The sequence below is a fragment of the Melospiza georgiana genome, chromosome 6 (assembly GCF_028018845.1).
Source record: "Melospiza georgiana isolate bMelGeo1 chromosome 6, bMelGeo1.pri, whole genome shotgun sequence".
NCBI lineage: Eukaryota > Metazoa > Chordata > Aves > Passeriformes > Passerellidae > Melospiza > Melospiza georgiana.
This window is the reverse complement of record NC_080435.1, coordinates 1,173,101-1,198,065: the sequence shown is the minus strand read 5'-3', so window position 1 is coordinate 1,198,065 and position 24,965 is coordinate 1,173,101. Positions and strand designations below refer to the sequence as shown.

The following is a 24,965-nucleotide window of genomic DNA, read 5'->3' as shown; positions in this document are numbered from 1 at the left end:
ATCTCTTGAGGGTGGAACCAAAAAGACCATGAAAACACACACAGTGAAAGTAGGCAAAACAGCTGTCAAGTTACTTGATCTGTGGATATGAGACTGAGAACACCTTGCTATTACCTGCAATGCCTTTTCCATGTCTCCCATCTCCAGTAAGTGGAGAAGGTGCTCACGGTGAAGGTTGATCAAGTCTTCTCTTGGGACAGGGTACAAGTGTTCCCATTCCTCACACAATTCATAATCCTAAAGAATTAAAAAAGAAGTAAAATCAAAAGGACAAACTCTACCCTTCCTGATCCAGTTGCTTCTCCCTAAGTTCTAATCAAGAGATTCTGTAGCTTAGACTCCTCTCCCAGATAAAAATAATAATAATTACACTGACAAAGGAAGATGATAGCCAATTTAATCAGTCACAGTCTGCATTTAAAATACCTAAACTAGTCTTTCTGAAAACAAGCTAGTTTTCAGAAAGACACTTAAAGCCAGCCAGATTTACAATATTAGCATTTCTCAAATAATCACATTATGTATTATGACCAAAGTTATGCTACTTTAAAATCTTCAAAATTGTAAAGAAAAGAACAGGTTATATCTCAGAGTAAGAGTTTAAACTAAAACTTGAGAATTATTAATTACATGTAAATCTTGATATTAAACACAGATCTCTATTTGTTTCTGTAGCACAGAGCTGAGTAAAGGAATCCTTCCTCCCAATATAATCTCCACTGATCATTGTTTTAAGATGCCATTTCAATGACTTTATTTACTTCAAGTTTAATGCATTCTAATTCAACGAAATTCACGATGATGATGTCTAACCTTTGCTTTCAGAATGATATTCATGACAGCCTGAGGATCATCAGAGCAGGCTTTTTTCAGATCCTGCCAGTCATTCCACAATGGTTCATTTTGCACATTCAAAATCTGAAAAAGTTAATATTGAGTAGCATAAATTATAGAATCTCGATTTATCTCAATCAATAGACTAAGAAAACAGCTGAGCTCATCACATCAAGAGCTTTGACAAAAAAAGTCAAAAAGGAGACCACATTTAGACCTTTTCAGGGATGATATAACGCCCTTGCACTCAAAAAAAAAAAATCTCCAGTTTTCACAGATATGAGTCTACAAAGCACATTTATAAGGGAAGGTCTCTGAAAGATTAGATGGCAATAATTATGGATGTAAAAGTACACATTTACTGCAGACATTGCTGGCACTAATAGAGAGACAAGTGAGCTGTCAGTTAGCAGAACTCCCACCAGACAGAAATCAGCAGGGATGGCTCCTTATTTTGCTGTCTGGCTTTTCAATCTGTGCTGAACTCCAGGCCAGCCTGTCTGATTTCAGGGTTTCTGCACTACACTGCAGTGAGAAGAACTGACTGCAATACAAACTTGCCCCTTGGACCACTAGTCTTGTACACCATCCGCATTTCTCAAACTTGTAAAATGATTAACTGCCATGGAAAGCTTCCAGAGGCTCTAGAATTTGCATAGAATGGAAAATACTTTGCAAAACAATGAGATTCACAAAAATGTTTGTATCTGAACATGTTTGCAGACCAGAATGCTAACAGGCGAGTGAGAGAGTTGTGAAGGATGAAAGCTGAGTGTTAACTGGATACTATAGTACTTCACATGAACTGTTTTGGATAAAAGACTTGAAAAGCTCTCATGACCAAAAAAGAACCAAGGGTAAAAGCTTCTCAGTGGGCAACCAATATTTGCTTCCTGCTGCCTATTTCATCTCACTGGTTGCTTGAAGAATGACCTTGTACCTTTTGATAAACCTGAAGTTCTTTCTTCCTGCTCTGCAGATTGGCTTTTAGTTCATGAGGTATGCCCAGGTCAGAAATGCAGTAAGCTAGAATTTCCAAACAGGCATCAAGGGGCCACTTGTCCAGGCAGCGCAGGGCCAGGCTACTTCTCAACACTGCATTTTTTACAGGGAACAAGTATTGCCAACCATCCTTATCTGTGGAGGAAACAAAACACCAATTTGAAATTCAGTTTCTATAATTCAGAAAATAAAAAAAAAATCCTTATCCTTGCTGGATCACATCAACAAAAGAAACACTGACAGGGCTGAAAAATCATTGCAAGACTTATCCCAAGCATCAAATTTTTGGGAGATGTCCAAAGTTAGCACGAGGTACTTACTATTCAGTCTCCAAAAGGCACCTTTCACACATCACATCATCCATGCATAACAATGACACTGCTGTAAGAGATGCTCCATTAACAATACAATGATTACTGTGTCCTGATGTATTCAGCTCTTCACATAAAAATCACAAAACAGATGCATTCCAGTTCTCTTGTACTAAATTGGTCATGATTTGCACATTTGTGAAACAGAAACTACACCATCAGAGAAAGCAATTTCAGGATGAAGAAAGGAAAATTATCTATTTCCATCTCTGGATTTGCCCAAGGACCACTACTTTAGTTTCTGCGTTTTGATCCAGGCTGCATTCTTTGTTAAAAAAAAAGGATTGAGGAAAAAAGCCTGACTTAATCCTTCTTACCTTCAGCAGCTGCACAACTCAGCACAGCATCCTTCACACTGACCACTTCCTCCACATCCTGACAGTACAGATCCAAGACCTTCAGAGCTCTGTCCCAGTCCTTGGCCGCAAGAGCTTGTTCAAAGACTCCTGTTAACACTTTAACAGCTGTGGTGGAATGTAACCCCAGGAGCACCAGAGACATGTATGCCTTGCCAGAGAAGACAGCAGCCAAACTGCTACCTTCCTCTTGATTCCAAAGTGGCTCAAACATAGCAAGAAGAAATCGTTCCAATATTGGGAACTCCTTCAACAATGCCTCACACTCCCTGGAAATCTGCTCCAAGCCTAAGGGCACTTCCCGTTTGCCCCGAAATTCCATCCACGACAAACCTGATTTGTGAACTTTCTGTATATTAGATGCACTCAGACATGCCACTGTAGCCATCAGCTTCGACTGAGACTTCAGGAAGTCCAGGGAGGAGGCAGTCAGTGTGTGCTGGCTCAATTCATTCAGAGAGGATGAGGTCTGAGTGGAGATATCCTCAGAGGTCACTGCAGAATTGTGAATAGGTATTTCAACATCTGGCAGGCAGTGGCAGGCACACTGCTGTGTCAAGTTGCTGATGTTGGTCAGAAGAGACTTTGCCTGGCTGTTTTGCCTTGCGCTACACAAGGACAGTGGCTCACAGCAAGAGTTAACAATGACTTGCTGCACATTCAGGTTCAACCCTTCTTTAGCCAACAGAGAAGAAAGTCTGTAGGATTGAAAACAGAACCAGATTACCCAGCACATATAAAAGGTACTTTATAATTAGGTATTTTCATAAATCTTCTAAATGCTTTAAGAACACAAGTCCCCTAATATTCTTCACAGGTACATACACAAGAAGATTACATATACTACTTTAACTCTGAGCTGAGGCTGTCATTCCTTTATAGAAAAGGAACTTACTCCTCAAACATTGACTTTTAGCTAACTGCAAGCTACTAAAATAGCTCACCATTAGCACTCATCTTTTTAAAAGCTACCTCATCTTTTAAAAAACCTACCTCATCAAATCAGACAGTTTCCATGCCAACCTAATTTAGTAGTTGCAGTGGAAGGAGCTACATTATCCAGTTTACCTGCAAGGGCAAGACAATGCCCAGTATTCTTACCAAAACCTACTAGCCTACTTTATTTTATTACATTGACAAGCTACAAGTGCACTCCTCTGAACTGTCACACAGTTAAAAAAATCAACATAATTCCACTCTCACTTCATAACAGATAGTAATTGTTAAAAATATGGAGCCACTGCTCTCCCAATCAAAAATCTTCTTGCTGGAGAAGGCACTGACTAAGCTCCTCCCTGCACACCAATCCTTGCAGCATCAAGTGATCAGCTGGTGGGACACAGCTGCACCACCTGTGGTAAGTAGCCAAAGAACCTAATAATGGCTGAGGTAAAAGTCACCAATACCAAAATAACCTACTGGAGTATATAATCTGAAAAAGCACTGACCTGTCAGGATGAACTTGTCTCTCAAAAACAAGCTGGGAAAGCAGCTGAGTTGGACTCTGCTGTAACAGTATAAATGGGTTTCCCACTTTCACTTCTGCAGATACATCTTAGGGAAAAAAACACCAGAATATTTATTATAATATAAACACATTAGCTGAATACACTAACCAACTTTTATTTTAGGAATATAAATTTTAAGGCCCTGAGTCTAAATCTCTTTGACTAAATTCACAGAGTTCTAAATTCACATTAGAATAGTAAAATCCAGAGTAAATTGCAAGGCATTTGTGATTATAATATGCCTCTCAATTTTGGCAATATTATGTCGGACGTATAACCAAAACAGGTAGAGATTCTTCATCCTTTATGCAAGATCTACGTTCAAACAGTTTAGCAACTCTACTTCAAAAATTTTCAACAAAATATGTACTTGTAGTGAGAAGTAGAAAACTTGCAGAATTATTTCCTGATGAGTCTCTGGATGTAGACTGGTGAGTCCATGCTCATTCAAGTCAGTCAGCAAGGGCAGAGGGAACTCACAGGCGTACAGGTACTTTTACAAAGGAGTGAAACCCTGGCCACTACTGCTGGAAAGCATTTGTGTCCACTACTGAGTTACAACAAGTAACTTTGGACACATTTTCCTAAGTTGACCTTTTCCTTTCATCTTCTAACACAACAACATTTCCCCCAAACTCACCCAGCCCTTGAATATTTTTGTGCAATTTTTGGCTTTGGCAGTTACCCAGTGAGGACTAAATCATGTCCACAGAGAAGCTACAGCTGGCATGGCAGTGACCTGAGCTGAACCAGCATGTCTGCAAACAGACCTCTGCTCTTTTTTTTTATCCTCTTGAGAAGGTACTCCCTGAAATCAGTACTGTGGGATTTTACATTACTGCAGCTCAATTAGTGTCAACTTGAAAACATGGATAAGTGTCGTGGACATCTTTTCATGAAAAATCCTTTCTTTAGGAGTTTTCCTCCTGAGAAGCTGAGAGGCCTCAGGAACAAAATGTAAACAATGGTTATCTGCTGCTGTGGAATGCAACAGGTAGAGCTTTGATTGGCCCATCTTGGATGTTTATAATTAATGGCCAAACACAGCCCAGCTAGCTCAGAGAGAGAGTCCGAGACAGCTGCCTTTGTTATCATTCTTTTCTTTTCTATTCTTAGCCTAGACTTCTGATGAAACTTTTTCTTCTATTCTTTTAATATAGTTTTAATGTAATATATATAATAAAATAATAAATCAAGCCTTCTGAACATAGAGTCAGATCTCTGTTTCTTCCCTCAACATAAGACCCCTGTGAACACTGTCACAGATAAGCAGTTTTAATCTGAGCACAGTGAATTGTTCTGCTGTTCTGACAGCTTTATGTGCTGATGGTACATTCCCTTTCATGGACCATCACGTGCTGATTCTATAAAAAAATTCTGCCTGGTTACCTCTGCATGGTCTTCTACACACTCTTCTTACCCTTGTGGAGCAGCAGAGTGCCTGCTGCCTCTAAGGGAGCTTTAAGTTATACAGCATGCTGATCTACTGGATGTAAAAATCAATCTCGCCTTACAGGGGCAGTGCTAAGAACTTTTGGATTTCAAGGGCTGCTGGTTTTGTCTTTACTCTAAGTGGAGTGCAGAGTCTGGGTCAGTAGTTAGCATTTCTGTTCTCATTTTCCCACTGACATCAACTATTTCCATGTGAGCTGTGGGTGGCATAGGTGTTATGAAATAAAAGGAAAAAATAAGTAATAATCAGTTGAAATCAAAAGCACACGTAGTAGGTACATTTGGCAAGGAACTGTTTCTGTACAATTACTTTCCAGAATTTGGCCAGCCTACACAGTGTGAGTAACTCCACCTAGGCTCAGACTTGCCAGCAGAAAGCCCTCACCTAGCTCTGCATTCAAGCTCCGCAACACCACAGCAGCCAGAGTAGTGATGTAGTCAAGGAAGGCCTTCACAAAGTTCGTCTGTGTGTTGCTCTCTCGTACGCTTTGGCTGTGCTGGTCAAGAGTTCTCAGCAGGAGCTGTGTTTGGTTCCAAACCAGGTGCTTCTCCAGCTCCACGGGTTTGAGAGAGCCCTGCTCCACCAAGGTGCCAAGCAGGCTCCCTTTAGAGTCTGGTTGAAGAAAACAGACAAGATTCAATGATGAAATGTCAAGAAGAAAGGAGGCAGGGGGGTGGGGGAGAAAGAGAGAGAAATGCTTTAGCTTTATTTCCTCTCCACAATTATTGATCTCAGTATAAGCATTATAATTTAATAAATTCCCTTGCTCCCTGAAAGCAAGGGACATTTTTACTGTGAGCATTATAATTCAATCGAAACCAAGAGACATTTTCACAGCAGAATAAAACTATAGTACATCTAAATTGATAACCACGGCTCTGAGAAATTAGAACTATATTAAGGCAGACCTAAAATATATCTAGTTCGTGCCATTAATATTAATTCTAAAACACAGGTGCTGACCAATCCTTGAGCTCCATAACATTTAACTCTTAGAGCTCTCCTAAATTTTTGCTCATTAAATATTTTAAGAACACCAAAAAGCCATTTAGAAATTTGGTGACTAGAAGAGAAACACCAGTACTATATAATGAAGAGAGCTGTAAGAAAAAGCAGCTGTGGAAAAGATGAGATGTTTTATGACAGTCCTATGAAAATTGCAAGGTATTATGATATTACAAAGGTTTTGAAGGTTTATCTCCATTTTGTTACTTAAAAAGAAAAAAAAGATAAAAAAGCAAGAGTAAGAATACACCAAATTATCTATAAGGCGCCGCTTTAAAATATACTTAAAGAATTCCTTGCTAGGACTGCAAAGAAACAGAACAAATAATGACTCTGACAAATTCAGAATTTTAGTTGTGAAAACAAATATAGGAATTACAGCTAAATTTTACCCTTTGCATTTATGATTTTTAAAATATATATTTGTGCATATGTCAAAGAGCATTACTACTGGATTTATAGCTGCCTGGAAAGGCCAAAGCAAAAATTTAGACCTATACATCAATCAGTCTTTATGTTCACAAAAATAACTCACCCACAGAACGTTCAACACATGTCAGTGCTTTTAGGATATGATCCAAGTTTTGCGATAAAACAATTTCATTAGTAATACTTTCTTCAGTCAAGGCCGGGTAGCAAGCTTGCAGAAGGTCTACAATACTGCATCGAAAATGACTCCCTATTTTCTCATCAGACACCTCTACAAAGAGGAAGAAAAAAACAACAACTGTAACAAAGACACACGTATTCTTTTGCATAGAAGGCCCACAAAACCAGAAGTGTATGATGATATAAAAAACCAGACCATTTCAGATTATACAGAACTGAGCTCAGGTCACATCCCCCTTGCCTTTTCTGTTATAAATACTAAACCAAAACATGGAAAGTTCAAATTTACACTGCAACAGAAGACAAGAATTTGATTTAAGCACATTTCAACAGAAAGCCTTATCAGCAAAGCACACTACCTGGTCTGGATTGACCTTGTGATGTGCAGGAATAGTTGAGAATTTTACTTATTTGCTGGAGAACTGCTGGAAAACCCTTGACACCTTCAGAGTGCAGTAGAACAAAGTCAGGTCGGTGGCCTGGAACAGTCATCGTGCAAAGGGAGACAAAATCAAAGTTAGGAGTGGAAAAAAGAGATGCTAACATGAAAGTACAAAATGAGATTTAATTAAGGCTTGGGTGTTAGCACAAACAACACAGCACAGAGAGGCATTTTCTGTTCCCAGGCCCATGCTGATAAACAAAAAAATCAAAAGCCTACCCCGAGTTTCAAGGCTGTTGTAGAGCCTCCTTTCTGCTGTCTCCAGAAGCTGTTTGCATGTCTTCCAGAGGCGGCACTGAGTACAAGCTAGGTCAAATGCTGCCATTGCTGAAGGACTGAGGTCCTCCAGGACTTCTCGCAGAGGATCAGTATGCTCCAGCTGGATGTTTCTGACCCAGAAGTTTTCTTGAAGAGCAGGAGCAAGACTTCCAGAAGTTGCAAGCAATTTATCAGTAACATCCGAGATGGAATAAAATACCATACCTACACGTGTCATCAAAAACACACAAACACTGGTTAACAGCATAATTAGATCAGATCCTGTAATGGGTTAACTATTTTTTAATCCTTATAGAAAATAATTCCATATGTGGCCTGCTTCATGGACCAATCAATTACTGTAGAATGGATGCAGCTAATCGAGCATCAACAGCAAATTTTCAGCATTTATAGTCTCTTTCTAACTCAGAGAACCACCACTTAACCTTCTGAACAAACACTACACGCATTTTGACATTATCTGAGTTGCTTTGTTCTTCTTTTTTTACTTCTCCCCAACCCTTTGTGAGAACTCAAAAAGCCCAGTCCTTACCAGCTGCTGCTGCATTGCCAATAGCTTGCAGTGTTGAACGGCCACTGCCAGATTTCCTGATGCCTCCAGGGCCATCCGATGCTTGATTCTCAATATTGTGCTCCACTCTCGCCATTTCTCGTACAGCCTCTTGGTAACGCTCCATGAAAACCAACTCACCATAGCAAGGGGAAGCCTCCAGATTAAACATCAAAGCAACCTTTCAAAAGTAACAATAGATGTAATTAAATAGATGTACAACAACAGATGTAATCAAATGAAGTTTTCAAAGGTCAAGGAGCTTGGGGGGGAGTGGGGGGCTTTAGAGGAGACAAAGGAATAAAACAAATACTTTAACTGAAAAACATCTCCACAGACACAACAGGCTGAAATGGCGCGGTTTTCTCCTAAAGAGTTTTAAGTGCCTGGAAAAAAAGACCCTCAGAGATGTTTTTCAATTATTATTATAAAGCTTACCTATTATTTGTTGCAGGATTAGGGCTGAATTAATTTTCCTAACCCACACCTTTCAGAATGACTCTCCACAATTTCAATACACTATGTAATGAGAGACATCTATCAAGTTTGCCTCCAAAACAGACTATTTCAAATAAATTTTATTCAGCAAGGAATACCTTCTCAAAATTTAAACTCAAAGTAGCTAGGCATAGCTGTGCATGAAACCAACAACCAAAATAAACCAACCAACTAAGAAACCAACAACAGAATACAAACCAAGCTTGAATGCTTTATCACTGGTGATACTGAAAATCAAGGCATCAAAGCAAAACAAAATGCTCCTTTGGCCCTGTAAGTAGGGAGAAGATGAAGTGGCATGCCTGGAGTAAAACAGAACTAATTGGCTGAGTAGTAACCTGATGTTAATGCAATGTTTAAGTGACATGAACTGTTCCAGTATGGCTACCCAAAACTCAGCCAGGTCACAATTTTGACAGAAGATTCACCCATTGATGCACCTCAAGGTATTTTTTCAGAGCATCAGCTCAAAAGCCACACAGAGAAAGGTATGCACAGCTGTGAGGGAGCAAAGAATCACAAATATGCGGACTGTCAATCTGCAAGTCTTTCTGCCTGTTTTCAATACTACAAATTTAGTCTCAAAACATACCTCCCTCAAATGAAAATAATCACTGCTCTGGGTAAGGAACACCTTTGCATGTTTCTACCAGGGTTACAAGTGGAAGAGTGCCACGGTTTTGAAAAACGGATTAAATAAAGCAGTTCAAATAAAGCTGAGTCCTCATGAGACTTCACATGATCTCTCTATTCTTCAGTCAGTTGAAACACTATGCTTGACTAGCTCTCATCAAACATTTGCATGCTTTGAGAACCCAGGTGTAGAGAAAACATTTTCACATAACAAGGCAGAAGGCAGAAAAACCTTGCAATGGGATGTTGGTTTGGAATATCTTTGTTCCTTCCACTTGCTTCAACTTCTGAAGTGTTTCTTTCACTTGGAAGCCCTATGTCTGCTAAACGCAGAAGAAGCAGCAATTTAAATCAAAAGTTGAAATACATGCTCCTTATTTACCTGGTGGGCTTCCACAAAGTTCCCTCTCAAAACACAAGAAACTAACAGTGATTCTGGTGGGGAAAGCATCATAGGAATGAGGGAGTTCTGCTGACGTGGTCTTGCCCTGCTTTCCAAATCGCTCAAGCCAGACACACTACTGGCACTTCCCTCTGCAAGACAGAATTCATCAGTGTACTATTAGGGAAAACACATTTCACCAAGTAACAGCCATCTAGCAGATAACAGCATTTCACATATTTAACACAAAAATACAGGACCGGAGTTGCAAGCAAGTTTTAGGGTAAAGAAGTCAACATAAACATCCTGTTAAAAATTCTCATAACATTTCACTATTTGGTCAGAATTTGCAGTTTGGATCTCACCCCTGTGTAACACTTTTCAGGAGCTACATAATGTGCACACAGGCACTGGTTCAGTATGGACAAAGGGAGAAGTCTAAAGCATCTGACCTATTAGATCATTCCAGCATGCCTAAGCTGTCTTAGCTTACATGACTATCAGTTCATTAGCTGTTTTTATGGTTTGCAGACCACTATATTGCTTGCATACTGTTTCCTGCAAGCCAAAGATACCAAGAAAAATCTAATTCTCTTATTCCAGACAAAGATACATGTTACTCTGACTACCAAAGTGTGATCCAAAAATAGGACCTCTGAGAAGCGAAAAGACAGAATTCTGTCCTGCACACAGCAGTAATTCACATTAACTACTCAAGCAAATTCTTCATCATGCACATTGAAAAGACAAAGAAATACTACTTTTGTGACTTGTTACCTGAGGTACTGGTGCTTAGCTCGCTACTTGTGCTTTCTAATGATGGACTGGATGCTCCCTCTTTCCCATCTAAAATGGAAAAAATCAAAATCAGCACATTAAATGCACTTTTATTAAAACTTACTGCCAATAACAGATTAAGCAACCTCAAGAGATCTTCAAGAGTATCTTGTAAATGAGCCACCACTGGCATCTATGATAAAGGCAAAAACTGCTGATTTGAAGAAAATGCTAGGCTTAGAGACTATGCTGGGTGGCCCATCAGTGACTCATGTCACACACTTCCATATTTTGGAAAATGCCACTCCAACACCAGACATGCTTTTCAAAGGCTAAATAGAAAAAAGGTGAGGAACACAGCTTTCTCCTAAGGTTGCCAATGTATGCCACAGACTCCTGTTAATTACCACAACAGGAATGAAAATATACTGAACAGTCATGGGACATAGGGGAGAAAGGGAAAAAATAGTACTGTAGCTGAAGTTCTCCCCTGCCCCAAATCAGACTTGATTGAAAGAATTTATTCTTCTTAGAAGGAAGTTATTTGTGCAGATGAGCTTTAGAAAACAATCCAAGTGGAACTGGACTGACACTTCAAACCACTATGAAAACTAAAGGAAATAAATCTAGTTCTCTACTCCTAGGCCATGAAATGCAATTGCATTCAGCCATGAGCACAGGAAAATTATGCACATTTCAGAAGTGCCTTCTCCAAGACACTTTTTCAACCCACCTGTCTTGTACCTCCGATATCTACTTCGTTTCTTCAAGCTGGAGCACCTGATTAAAGAGCAATATCTCCTGGATGCTGCAAGCTGATGTTCTGTGAAATATTTAAACAAAAACATTACCAAGTAGCTTCATAGAGGGAGACCTGACAAACAGTTGAACACAAGCTTGGAAACTTGCAATATTTAAGGTCCAGACTGCAAAGTCTTTCTTGGGACATGGAGCTTACATAGTCTGACATACACAATAAGCTACACATGATACAAGACCAAACCTCATAGCAGCAAGGACAGCAAGTTATGGGCTATGGAGAAGGGTGAGAAACAGGTTCCTGAATGTGCTGTTCAAGCTACTTCAACAATCATCCAGAATAATACAACCTCCTCTGACACATTTTCCTAACATGTTTCCAGACTAGGCTAAATCAACACTGTCCATGAACAAGCTGAGACTATTTGCCTTGCACTGGATCCAACATCACCATGTCCCTTCATATCACTGCAGTGTGATTTGTGACAAAGGGGTGGGACAAAGGCAAACAGAAGCAGTGCATCCACAAAGGGGAGGGAAATGAGAAAATGACCCAAACTTTCTGATTAGAATAGAGATCACTTCTGTTGGAAAATGGTGCAAGCACCAGGTGTCTCCAGGTAGGTCACTCTCTCAGTATCTGCCAAAATGTGCTCCCTCAGTGAGATGCTCACGGAATTTAGCTTTGAAATCGCTGTCTGGATAGCTGTAACATATCAGAAAGTGCCAAATACAAAGCCTACCTGCATTTCTGTTACTCATCACCACCTTGTATCGCCAGTGAGCTTCAGAAAGGTATTTGGAAAACTGTAACACGCGACTTCCAAAGGCATCTCTGCTTGCAGAAAGATTCAAGCACTCAACAAGCTCCAGCTCTTCACGAAGCACATTACTGGAGTCCCACGGGAGAGAACTCTGGATTTCTTCCAAGTGGTTGAGAAGCAATGTGAGGAAGGCCTCCATGGCCACATCATCCACTAAAAATCCAGTAACACCACTGGTGAAGTGTTTCAGATCCAGGCAGCTTGGCTTAGAGGTTTCACAGCTTTTGCCATCTAACACGGAGTCACAAAGATCTCGGGTATCTGTGTGAAGTGTTTGTGCAGCCAGCAGAGACTTCTCTGATTTTTTTTCAGCCTCTGTTAGGTGTTGGGGACTTTGCGTGGTGGAGGAGCGCCGACTGTCACTGCCTTCTACGCTCAGAGTAGCGCACTTTTTGTCAAGGTCTTCATCCTCTGCATAGTCCTCAGGTAGAGTAGTGTCAGTATAGAGGTCATTATAGGAAATGAAAAGCAAGGAGAAAATATTCTCCAAAACCTCCAGGCGCAGAGGAACGGGAACACTCCTTAAGAACTGCTGACACTTTGCAATGTACTGAGGAAATACTGAAGAGTAATCTGTACAATTAAAAACAAAAATAAAGAACATTTATTCTACATTTTTCAGGGATTCCTTGCTCCAGCTTGTGCTTTTTAAGAAAATCCCAGAAGGGGAATTAATCCAGTGCCTCAGACACAGTGATTCCTCCAAAAACCAAGTAAATACATGTCCAACATTTTACATTTAGAAAGGTAGTGTGTGCCTCCTCCCCCTAAGCAATGCCCATTACGGCTCTGTTCAATGATGTGCAAATTCAGATTCCACCAATTCTAGCCATTAAATCAGTTTCAGCTCTGGGAAATCATAAACTCTTCTAAATTATCTGTCACTACAATCCTATATCTAGTATCACTTCCTTTTAGCACTATATTTTTTGTACAATTGCCTTAAATGTTTTTAAACAAGGCTGGTAGCTTATTAATATCTACTATTACTAAAGAAATAGAAATATCTCAAAGAAATACCATTATACTTGCTTGAAAAGCATCCATAGCCCACTGAATAAAATACCCTATGTACACAAGGTGCAACATTATCCTCATACTAAGTGATAATTCAGAGCCCAACAACTGCATGGAGAAGCACACATTACTGAACCTGAGAAAGGAGGCCAATCACCTGCTGGTTCTCCAGAAGTTGCATCCTCAGGGACATCACCAAGAAGGCTGTGTACACAATCCTTGCACCTGGCATGCCTGTGTGAGTTCACACAGAGAGCGTAGATGGCATACTTCATGGCGCAGAACGCTCTGAAGAGGGCCAGGTTGCGCTGCTGGCTCAGGGTGTTAGGGAGCGTGGCTGCTGTGCAGTGAAATCAGGGTGGTGAGGGGGTAGGAGGTAAACAAGAAAACAAGTTAATTTTCTCCTGAAGTTCCTGCACAGCAATAGTTATCCAGTCTTTCTTCCCCAGTGCTGTTTTTGTCTCAGCTTTGATCTATCTCACCGTTACTTTTGGAAAAAAAGCCCAAACAACACAACTCACAACAGATGGGCACAGAAAAGTCAGGTCTGGATCCCCTTCTAAAAATGAAATTTTCTGTGAACTTGTGTAGCAGGACCTGACTACAGCATAGAATGACCAAAATCCCTCACAATGACTCTCATTAGCAGTGTGTGGTTAAGCTGTACTGCTGCATTTACAACATAGGGGCAAATCCTGCTTCATTTCAGCATCTTAGAATTCTGTGTTATAGTACACAGTAGATGAGCAGGGCAACAACGTAGACAGGCTATGACTGTAGTAATAGATTCTTACTTCTTCAGATTTATACTAATAAATAGGTATTATGGTTGATTCACAGTGGCTGACACAATAGATCAAACACAATCTGCAACTGACTAAAGAAGAAGTCAATCCCACAGTTTCCTTCACACATTTATGATAAATGCAAACTAGAGCAGTACTGCAGACACTTCTCTTCCCCTTTGGGTTTTTTCTGAGGAAAGGTACCACGTGCCAAGACATCCCTTCCGAGTACAAGAGAACAGGACAGCTTCAAATTGTACAAATCACATCATCCCCTTCACCCAGGAACACAATAGAGTGTCATATACTCTGTTACGCTGACAGTAGACAAATTATTCATCTACTGTAAAAAGGTTAAAAGAACCCCACAACAAAGAAAGAAAAAAAAGCCCTGACAACCACACACAGTGTTAAATTAGTGCTTGGAATCCACTGTCCTGTATTCTCATACAAGTAATGAATTGTGTCTCTACCTGCTGTCAAGCAGGAAAAGCATTTGTCAAGTTATCTTTTTTTAACAAAGCATAGGTGCAAAGCACGATGTACTGACAATGTCCACATCCAAATTCTGTAACTGAACAGAACTACCTAACCTAAAAACTATTTCAGCACTGTCCTCCACAAAGTTTGAGCACAATTGCGAAGAAAAGCACTAGTCTGAACTTTTCTGAACTACAGAACAGTCAAAGCAAAAGGACTGAGAGCACAAACAGCTGGGAACAGTTATTCCCTATCACTGCCATTCTAAACAGTGACAGTGATGGAAAATGAAATGTACAGAGCAGATGGAACTGAGGAGACATCCACATCTGAATCCTCTGAAGAACCCACATGGCCACTAAAATTCTACTGTTGCCCAGAAGCTCTACACTAATATGTAAATACCCAAATACCTCCCAATACCACTGCCTTAAGAGGACTTCAGGCAGGTAAAGCTAGAGATTTGATAAATACAATACTCTGGAAAAGAGAAATAGTTAGCTGGAGATACTGTAACAGATACTGGTAATCAAAAGTAAGTTTAATACACTTTTGCCTCACATGTGAAAAATCTTGGATGCAGTGAGTTGAGTCTGTGTCAGTGTTTGTACCTAAACCAATCCTCCTCCTTCACTGAGACTTTCCTTAAACCAATACTGAAGAACAATCCTTTAACTAATAGCACTGGTTTTCCTATGCCAGAAATACTAACACCTTCTTTTTGAATACTGTAACTCATGAGGAAATTGCTGTTCACCATGACTGATCAAAACCAATGTTTTGCACAGCCTGAACTCAACTGCTTGCCACCACCCTGGTTTCACTACTGCAGCTGACAGATACATACTAAAAAGAAGGGGGACAGGGGGAAGCATGTGGGGTGATGGGAGGAAAAGGCCTGTTAACATCATTATATCTGACAAAACCAAAGTTTATGACTCCTCTCTTCCCTTTACAGCTCAAAATAGAATTTTAAAGGAGATTCTATTAAGCTGTGTTTTTATAGAATGATCTGAATTCTGCAATAATTGCTGGATTGAAAAGAGAAGGAGGATTTGTCTTCCAATAATTATTTCTATAAATTATTGTGGCATGAAAAAAAGAAGAGAAACTGCAGCTAGAGTTGTTTTGCTACAGTCATGCAGCTCCCAGAAGATATTATGGGACTGCCTCTTCCTGCTTTTGAAAGGCTTTGACAGAATTTAAGCAGAAAATAATTCAAATGTAAGAACTGTTTAAAAAAACCCACAATACCAGCAACAACAAAACAATTGCAGAAAGCAGGACATTGAAAATAAAGATCTATATAGAGTTTCAATTCCTACATCTTTTAAGATTATTCAAGACAAGTGTCATGATAATTTTAACACCAAAACCTGTAGTAGTAGGAATAGAAATCAACATCACAACAACATGATATGGAAGGAGGGAAACCTGCTTCCCACTAGGTAATCTGGAAAAATCTGTGCAAGATCCATCACTGAGAGCTCTCCATGCAACACAGGTTGCAATTACACATGTCCAAATTCACAAACATAAAAGAAATATTTAGAAAACAAATTCTGCAGCTTCTTAGGTTCTAGTGCACGCAGGAAAATGGAGCTTAATAATCATTATTAAGAGGACCCATCAGAAAACAGCTTTAAAATTGCAGCAGCTGAACCTGGACACAGGATGCAATCAAAGGTGTGACCAAAGACAGTCACTTGTAAGTGATCTGATGTGTTTAGCTGTTGCAGGTATTTTAGGCACCCGACTGGAACATGAGAGAAGTGAAGCAGGAGCAATGCACACACAGGCTGTAGCTAAGTCTCACTAATTTAAATACTAAATTTAAATGTGGTAACAGTTAATACCAGAATTTTAAAAACCCACTTTTTATCTCTTTCAAAAATTAAGATGTTATAGTACAAGATACAGTCAATTTCATCTGGTTTTGCTCTTTGATTTTCAATTAAAGAGCAATGAAATACAAACTATACACCTCTTTTTCAAACTAAAGGTGTTACAAGTTACAATGAGCAGCAGGTATCATGAGCATGTGCCAAGTCTTGCTACCATCTTGAAAAAGCTCTTTCAGACATCTATCCTTGTGAGATCAAAGAGATCTCACAACTCCTTCTTGAAAGATAATTTACTCCCCAAAAAGTTTCTAAAATAGTTTCCACATGTTCTTCCACAAAACAGCTAGTAACTGGTGTCTTCCACAATTACAGAAGCAGGTCAAGAGAACAAATCCTGGCAGAAGTCCTGAACATACATACTCAAGAGATTGTGAGTTTTTTGTGTTCTCACAACCCTACACATTTACCCTGCATCTGCTGGTCTCTGGCAGGAACTTTTTGAAGAAGCTCAATAACATCATCTTCATTCAGTGCCAGAAGATTGGTGAGATGATGCAGAGAATACACTGCAGTGTGGCAATCCAGATTGTGCAAGTGTTGCAACAGAACCTTCCTTGGGACAGTAATACTACAAGAGAGAACAAAGAGATGACACAGATTTAATCTCAGCCATGTTTAAAGATGTAACTCCCACTCTAATTCTGACTGAACCAAACTACTGCAATTAAAAAGAGAAACAAAGAGTATAACTGCAACCCATGAGATATTTCAGGAGCTTGTATATACAGTCACTATTACATGATTAGCCAAGAAAATAACACCTTCTCTATTTGCATGTGTAAGCTGACTTAACAGGTAGATTTGGCAGCACAGTTTGGAAAAAGTCCTTCTGATCATTTTACCTATTTTGCTGCATGCACCATTCAAGAACTTCCACGTGAGTCCACAGCCCATCACAAAAATCTTTCAATACTGAATCATTGCACAGATCCTAAATGGAAAGACAAAAAAACAGAATCTCATTACAACAAATCCCCCAGCCAGACAGCAGAATCATTTCTCACACGTTTGTTTGCAAGACTTTACCAAGTAATAAATTTCAAATACAGAAAACTGCCAGATTTATTAAAGCCAGCAAAGGAGGGCTATTCTGACAGAACATAAAAGTCAGTCAGCCTCCCCTTGACACATCTACAGATCATAGAAAGGTGGCTACACCCCTGCTCAAGAAAAGCTTATAAAACACAAATTAATGCGTCTTAGTAACAGTCTAAAGGTAATTTCTAGAACTAATCATGTACTTGAAAGATGCCATACTAGGTAGCAGATGGTTATTCTCCTTTCCCACTTGCTTTCCTACTACAGATGACTGCCTGCTAAGAGTTTAACTTTGCAGAAGCTATGGGATAGATTTTTGGTGTATTACCAAGAGAGTAACTCCCTTAAGGCAATACCAGCTTAGGTCTGCACTGTGACCCAGCAGTACAAGGCTCCTCACCTCCCCACCTCTGACAGCTAAGCCAGCCAGCAGGCATCATCTAAGTGCAACTACACCTTCAGAGCCCCATTTCTTTTGCACAGATGAAGACTGTTCCCAAACAAGGTGGATCTTTCACTCACAGCTCTTGTCATTTATCATTTTGCTTTGAGAATGAGTATGGGGAATTTCCAAGCCACCCTGTTGCTAAACTTAGGCCTGAAGTAGTCACTACCCAGGATGACTCACTGACGGAAATTATATGACAGAAAGATGCCCCAGCTCTTTTCAAAACTAATCAACAACCACTGCTGCCTTTTCTCTTTATGCTGCTCATGTTAACACCAGAGGCTGTTTATGAGTTTATGCAAGAGAAACGTTCAGTCTCCTTTGCAGTCATGCTGTCTTCACAGCCAAGAAATCAGAAGAAAGGCAAGTGTCCCTACATAATGTTACCTGCGCACGACTGTAATATCTTAGCTTTTTCAATTCCATCTTGAGGAAGACTGACATTCTCACTGAAAACTCCCTGGTTTTACTTGTTTTTGCAAACAAATTGCATTACTTGGACTCAGACTGGGAGACTACCGCTTGCTTTCTGCTGATTTACCTGAGTTTTGTGTAGAGTCCATAGCAATGCTTTTGCTGATTCCAAGCTCTGACAATGAGTCCATCCTAACAACACCAGGAGGCGGCTAAGAGGGTTGAATTCCCTCCTCAACAAGCTCTTCAGGCCTGAGTAGTCTTCTCTTTTTAGTAAAGCTAATGCAGTCACCTAGAAAATAAAAGAAAGAAGTATTAATTTTTCCAAAATGTGGAGACCCATAATGCCTGGCAGACTATGTAAGGAAGTAGCCGTTTCAGTATCAGCTTCACTAAAATAGTGAAGTTCTGCACCCAGAACTTCCCTAAACTTATATTGTCCAGGCCATCAGCATACTCATTAGTAAAGATGTCATGAGGAAAAAAACCACCATTTTTCAAATGCTTACTGCAGAACCAATTCACATTCCACTCTATACTATCTCGGCATTCCTTCTATTTATTACATTTCTGCCAAGGACATAATGTAAAAGACTTCTACAAGCACATTACGCAAAAGTTGAAACATGCTCAACCTTAAAACCTCACACTTTTAACAGTGACCACCTGCCTGTATTCTATTTCTTCTATCTATGTACCTACATAAAAACAATTAATTCATAGTAGACTGTTTGCACCACAAATTTTACCATGCAAACTGTTCTCAATGCCCCAAGTCTACCAGCATTAGAAAGCAACAAGTTCAAGGTCATGAGGTAAATCTTGCATCCAACAAAACTACAAGCAGAAAATGAGACTTAAAGCCTGAAGATTTAATCTTCAACCTGCATGCAGATAAGCTTTTCCAAAAATCTCACCAGCAGTTTTATTGCACTGCTGGAAGTAGGGGAGTTATCACCATTACCTCCTTGCTCCTATTAGTCATCACCCCTGGCAAACATTATTTGAATACAAAATGCTTCTGTGCACCACTGAGATATGTTCAACACAGGGACTGACTTTAGCCTCCATTGGGTTTCCCTGTTAATGATTTTATGGCTGTACCAGAATCTGTTCCAGAAAGTGCTTGCTGCTGCTCAAGCAGTAGAAATAGGCTGTCTTCCAAGAAGGAGCTTCTTTGGGATCTGAGAACAACCTCATCACAGTTTGCTCTGTATCCAGCTGCTCAGATGAACCTAAAAACATCACAACAAGATTACCTTCCAGTAGAGAGGGGTACCTCTGAGAGAAGCATAATTGCTGTTATTTTAAACTGAGAAACACTCAGTATTTCCTCATTCACTAACCAGCTGTTACATGTTACTACTGGGTAACAGGAAGACCAAGCAAAGAAATTTGACAGAGGTCAGACAGAAAACCAGAAAAACTGTATTGACAATCATTAACATAGCAAAAGCCTGGTCAGCACACAGGTTGTTTGCACCAGCTCAGGTCACACTGACTTTCTTTAGCCAAGCACACCCTTATCTCTGAGTTGCATGAATTCTCACTTGTGCTTGGGACACTGCACTACTCCGCAGGGCTTTAGCAGACTTGTCCAGCACTGGAACTTCTCAGATCTGTGCAAAGTGAGACCCAAACTACTCCCAATGAGAGTGAAGGTATGTGGATTGCTCTTTCCCCACGAGGAAGCACTAACTCTAGTTACTATCAGAATTTCTAGAGTCTGCCACACCAGCCTGAGCTTCCCTTCAGCCATCCCTGAGCGAAAGGAGAAGTGAGGATAGAAACCCCGCTGACTTACACCACAGTGAACAGAGGTGAGCAAAAAAGGCAGGCATTCTAGCTTTTCCCTCCTTGCTACTTCACTGACAAGGCCATGGGCATCACTTGCCATTCAGCTTCAGCTGAGATCCTCAAGGAATCACAGAATATGCTGAGCTGGAAGGGACCCATCAGGATGATTGAGTTACAGCTAAATGCACCAGTCAGGCAGCTAGACAGAGGCTGTGAAGCCATGGTTGGTACAAAACCAACAGCTGGGCTCTGGCAAGTGAGCAGGTATCAAAGTGCATCTTCCCTCCTGCTGGGGTATCACCCTTCTCCACAGCTCCTTCCAGTTTCATAAGTTTTCTTTTTCAATATTAAGGGGTTTGAACATTTTGGGATTACTGAAGTGACTGAACTGCTACTGGCCAGAAATGGAACATACTCCAACACCGATGACCCTGAGCTGGAGGTGAACAAATAAAAACTGTATATATATGGAGTATCAAACTTCAAGTTACAAGCAAGATTTTCATCAAGAGAAATGCTGAGCAGATTAAAATAGAACACAACAAGGTGTGGTAAAGGAAGTGATCACAAAACATAGCATAGACTGCAGAAATGTAGGGGAGAGAACCAGTCTTGACTACTTGTCTGTTTAATACCTTAACAGTTTTGGTAAACAGGAGATTAGTACAAAGCAAAAAGTGAAACAAACCTTTTTGTATTGATTTTGACAACAAAAACTTTTCTCTTGTTCTTTCTGTGACAACATTGCTATAGAGGCTTAGCAGGCCATGGCTCTGTTTCCTCAACATACAGTTTAGTAGCTTCTCTTCCCTCAGAGGGCTCCCCTCAGCCCAGCATACATCCAAGAGCTCCCTGAATAGGTGCTTTATTTCATCTGCTTGATGCTCCACCTCAAAAGTCACTATACTGAGAGCAGCATAAATTGTATCTACTAGTTCTCTTTGATCTAGCTCAGCTGAAAGCTCAGAGCTGCTCTGAAGCCTCTGCAGAGATTTCAAGGAGTCACAAAGGAACTCGACAAAGATGTTTTTCAGAGAGTGATACTGCTGGAGTGAGGAGCAGGGTGTGCTTTGCTCCCCCTGGAAGAACTCCAGCAGGGCTTTTGCCCTCTGGGGAGCCCGCAGCAAAAGCTTCCGGAGAGCTGAAACAACATCCAAACTGAATTTGTGAGAACAGTCATCTCTTCTTTTGCTCTCTGTGATGGGCTTGTTCTGTGTGCACTCAAATGCTTCAAACAGTTCCTGGTAGGAAAAGAATAAAAGAGTAAGCCTTTTAGACTACATTAATATACGAAATTAATTATTTAAAAAAATAGAAGAAACTTGAAAGCAAGCAGACAAATCAATTTGGAAACACCATACTACTAAAGAAATCCACTAATAATGGTTCACTTTGTCCAATATCTTTCCTAGAAGAGTGGATATGCCTCAATATGTAACAAAATACAAAGAATCCTGTAAAACACAAGTACACTATAAAGACCACATACAAGCAAGGAACCACAGTAGTGCCTAGGGGATGGCTGAAGCACTGCCATACTCCACCTCTAAGCAATATCCTAATGTAACTGTATCTTGATAGTTCTTTAAGAGCATAATGATGTGTGGGGTTTTTTTCTCCTACTTTTCCAGATTTGTACCATCTATCTACCAACTACATCGTCCTCATCAATTTTTAAAATCTGATTAAAACTGAACAAAAGATTCAGAAGCAATCTCATAGACTTAAGCAACAATAATTTTTCTACCTATCAGAAGCAAACCTACAATTTCAGAACTGGCAAGGGGAAAACAAACAAACAAAAACACCCAATTAACCCACCCAATAAGAGTTGGGAAGATGAGGGACAAGCTAGTTGCATAGCACTCAAGAAGTACTTTTGGCATTCCTAGAATTATGTGAGTGCTGTCCTTGCCTCAAAGAGACACCTCAGAGATTACACAGGGGAGAGGTGGATGGAGTGCACAAAGAATGAGAACAGAAAACAAGACCACAATACCTTTTTTTTAATATTATTTGCTGGATCAAAATGAAACTCTACCTACCAACATGCCTCTGACAGAAATTGTGACAAAGATATGAGACTGTTGAATCTCATGTTTCTATGCAACACTGGTGGATAGTGCAGACAATGGTGGAATCATTCATGACTTCAGAGGTGAGATGGCAACATGAACAGACTTCATTATTAACTGACTTCAAAGAGATTTATTTTAATCAACATTCAAGTATACTTGGCTTGGTTTCATCCTGTAATTGCTAATTCTGTATCCTTAGTGAAATACTGAACAACTTTTGCTAAGCTGAAATAGCCCCTGAATATAGTAAGTTCATTTTCCTCTTAAAATATAGACAAACCAAAAAAGAGTATCTTAAAGGAGTTACAATCTGTAGAACTAGAAGCAACACCTTATGACATTTCACACACCACATCAGATCCAAAGCTGTTGTAACCAACATCAAATTAGGACAGTTCTACAGATAGCAACTTTGCTGATATTCTGCTCTATACTTGCTTTTGATATAAATCCATCTTTGCACATTTCCACATACTTCTCAAATAAATCAGCCTGCATATTTTAATTAATAATAGAAAGTGGATCCTGGACCTCAGAACACATGTCATATCAATCCCTAGGCAACGTCAGCAGTAATAGCAGAGCATCCAAAAACTTCCAGAAGGGGGAAAAGGTGTGCATAGGAGATGAAAATTAAGATCCCCAAAGAAAGAAAAAGAAAACACACATACATTTAAAATGTGCTTACTGACTACAGTTTATTTGGGCTCTCAGTGGGTTGTAGGTTTATGATTATTACAGGTGTCTATGGACTGAAGGCTGTGGCAAGCAGCTGCAGTCAGGACTGATGTGTGTTAAAAAAGGCACGTAGAAAAACCTGTTCCTTGCCTGCCTGCAGCCTCCACTCTAGCCAGAGAAATCACTGGCAGGCACAGATTAACTTCACAAAGGAATCTGAATTACACTCTCTCTCAGTTGCCTAGAAGATTAATAACACATTAACATCTCAGGCAGTTAGCAGGAAACATTAACTTCAATCTGATGAAGCTGGGCATACTGCAGAACAAGAAGAAATAGGACACAGAAGCAGCTCACCTTTAGGACTTCCTCAGAGACATCTTTCTGCAGCTCTTCCAAGAACAACAAAAATTCAGTTTCTTTCCGAAGAGCAACTGGAACAGTTTTCTGAAACCATATAAGAACGGGAAATGTATTAGTCATAAAACTTCTATTTACATTAGCATATAAACATAATCATAACTATTTAATTAACACTTTGAGGCAGACTGAAATATCTCTCTGAAGTAATCTAGTCCTCAATTAAAGGCTATTCCAGTTAGGTTCTGCTCTCACACCAGTTGATTTTATTTATCCACACATTTGGGAACAGATCTCATCAAGAATCACAAAACCATCATATCCTCAGAATGGAAAGAAAAAATGCAAGTCCAAGTAGTGCCAAGGACAAATTACTTTTTTTAAAAAGTATGCACATCCCTCAGAATTGTCTGATGCTTCAGCCATTTATCTTTACTGTAAGAGAGGTGCTGCACAAATGCAGAAGTTGATGCACTCCTGATTTTCATTTACATGAATGTGAAAAGCTAAAATGTTAACTTTGAATATCTTTTTAAAAAACTGCTAGTTTTTCTTCAGTGTGAATATTACAGTTCTTTCTTGATAAATTTGTTAAATGCAAAAGCAGTGCATGTCTCCAGATACATTAAGAACTTAATTCCATGAAACATGGGAAAGCCTACATTTAAATAAGCAACTAGGGAGTCATTCTGGACTTGGAAGTCAGAGCTATAAAGTGCATTTGGAATCATGAAGATGTTTCTGTACCTGATTCATGGCAAGCCATTTTTCCAGCACAAGAAGCCAAAGCCATGCAGCTCTCGATGGGCTAGAATTCTGTCCACATCTACAAAAGCAAGGGGCATACACAGGGGATTATACAAGGTTGTCTCCATATCCAAGATCCACAAAAACACCGTCAGAGATCATTTTCATTTTGTATCTCTTTGAGTGAGATAAAAACAAAGACAAGTAAGTAGCCAAAGAAAAAGGAAAACAATGCAGAGAAACCAGAATGTTGGTGTTCCTGCACATCAACTCAGTGACTTCTGCTGTGCAAAAAACTGCTTTTAGATACACCAAATACTACTAGCATAGTTCCTCAAAGCAAAGAATCTAGTTCTGGTCCAAAGTTCAGTCTGTACTGCTCTCTTTGAGCACTTCAGCAGATTTCGGTGAAATGTGACCACTTGCCAAACACTGCTATTTCCTGTTCTGTCTATTTCTACCAAAAAAATGAAGCCAAATTTTAGGCCACAGCACCCAAATGCAGCTCTATATCCAAAATGAAAAATGAAGCAATTAAACTAATTAAACAAAGAGTCCTTCTAATTTCCATCAGCATTTCACATCCTCCAGTACTTCAACATTCCAAAGCCTACACAGTTGGGAACATATTCAGTACTGTCAAAGGGACCAGGAAAAGGAGAAAGCACAGTATTGTTTCCTGTCCTTTAAAAATCTCAGCACTATTAACTAAAGCCTTTAAAAGTGATAGCCTATCTATTAAAGATCAAAAGATTGAAAATTCCTATGTCTCAGTGGTTGTTGGCAATATTCATCTAACCACGAGCACACCTTCCTCCAGACTCCTTCAGCTGCTGTCGGTGCAAATTATCTCTCAGAACCCTTACTTAAATATTATACAAACTTTAATGTGAAGAAATATGATCATCTGATTAGACAGGGGGATTACCAGTGTTCC

The 24,965-nt window shown here is 39.8% G+C and overlaps 1 protein-coding gene across 5 annotated transcripts in view; it reads right to left on the bottom strand.

Annotated features, from left to right (window-relative positions):
- The window catches only part of ZFYVE26 (zinc finger FYVE-type containing 26), a 47,666-nt gene that overhangs the window by 21,837 nt on the left and 864 nt on the right, over positions 1 to 24,965 (bottom strand). For 4 of the 5 annotated variants that reach the window (XM_058026046.1, XM_058026045.1, XM_058026047.1 and 1 more), the window contains exons 2-23: positions 24,029 to 24,107; positions 23,279 to 23,368; positions 20,854 to 21,406; positions 19,473 to 19,603; positions 18,496 to 18,660; positions 17,311 to 17,399; positions 16,876 to 17,036; positions 13,457 to 13,639; positions 12,202 to 12,855; positions 11,433 to 11,522; positions 10,700 to 10,768; positions 9,923 to 10,074; positions 8,392 to 8,590; positions 7,800 to 8,063; positions 7,498 to 7,617; positions 7,065 to 7,229; positions 5,909 to 6,136; positions 4,012 to 4,117; positions 2,525 to 3,261; positions 1,775 to 1,971; positions 814 to 918; positions 115 to 237 (exon numbers count right to left, since the gene is read on the bottom strand). In XM_058026046.1, the coding sequence (XP_057882029.1) occupies positions 115 to 237; positions 814 to 918; positions 1,775 to 1,971; positions 2,525 to 3,261; positions 4,012 to 4,117; positions 5,909 to 6,136; positions 7,065 to 7,229; positions 7,498 to 7,617; positions 7,800 to 8,063; positions 8,392 to 8,590; positions 9,923 to 10,074; positions 10,700 to 10,768; positions 11,433 to 11,522; positions 12,202 to 12,855; positions 13,457 to 13,639; positions 16,876 to 17,036; positions 17,311 to 17,399; positions 18,496 to 18,660; positions 19,473 to 19,603; positions 20,854 to 21,406; positions 23,279 to 23,368; positions 24,029 to 24,107 (4,660 nt within the window). The remainder of the gene's footprint in view (positions 1 to 114; positions 238 to 813; positions 919 to 1,774; positions 1,972 to 2,524; positions 3,262 to 4,011; positions 4,118 to 5,908; positions 6,137 to 7,064; positions 7,230 to 7,497; positions 7,618 to 7,799; positions 8,064 to 8,391; positions 8,591 to 9,922; positions 10,075 to 10,699; positions 10,769 to 11,432; positions 11,523 to 12,201; positions 12,856 to 13,456; positions 13,640 to 16,875; positions 17,037 to 17,310; positions 17,400 to 18,495; positions 18,661 to 19,472; positions 19,604 to 20,853; positions 21,407 to 23,278; positions 23,369 to 24,028; positions 24,108 to 24,965) is intronic. The other variant, XM_058026044.1, reaches the window with a different exon arrangement.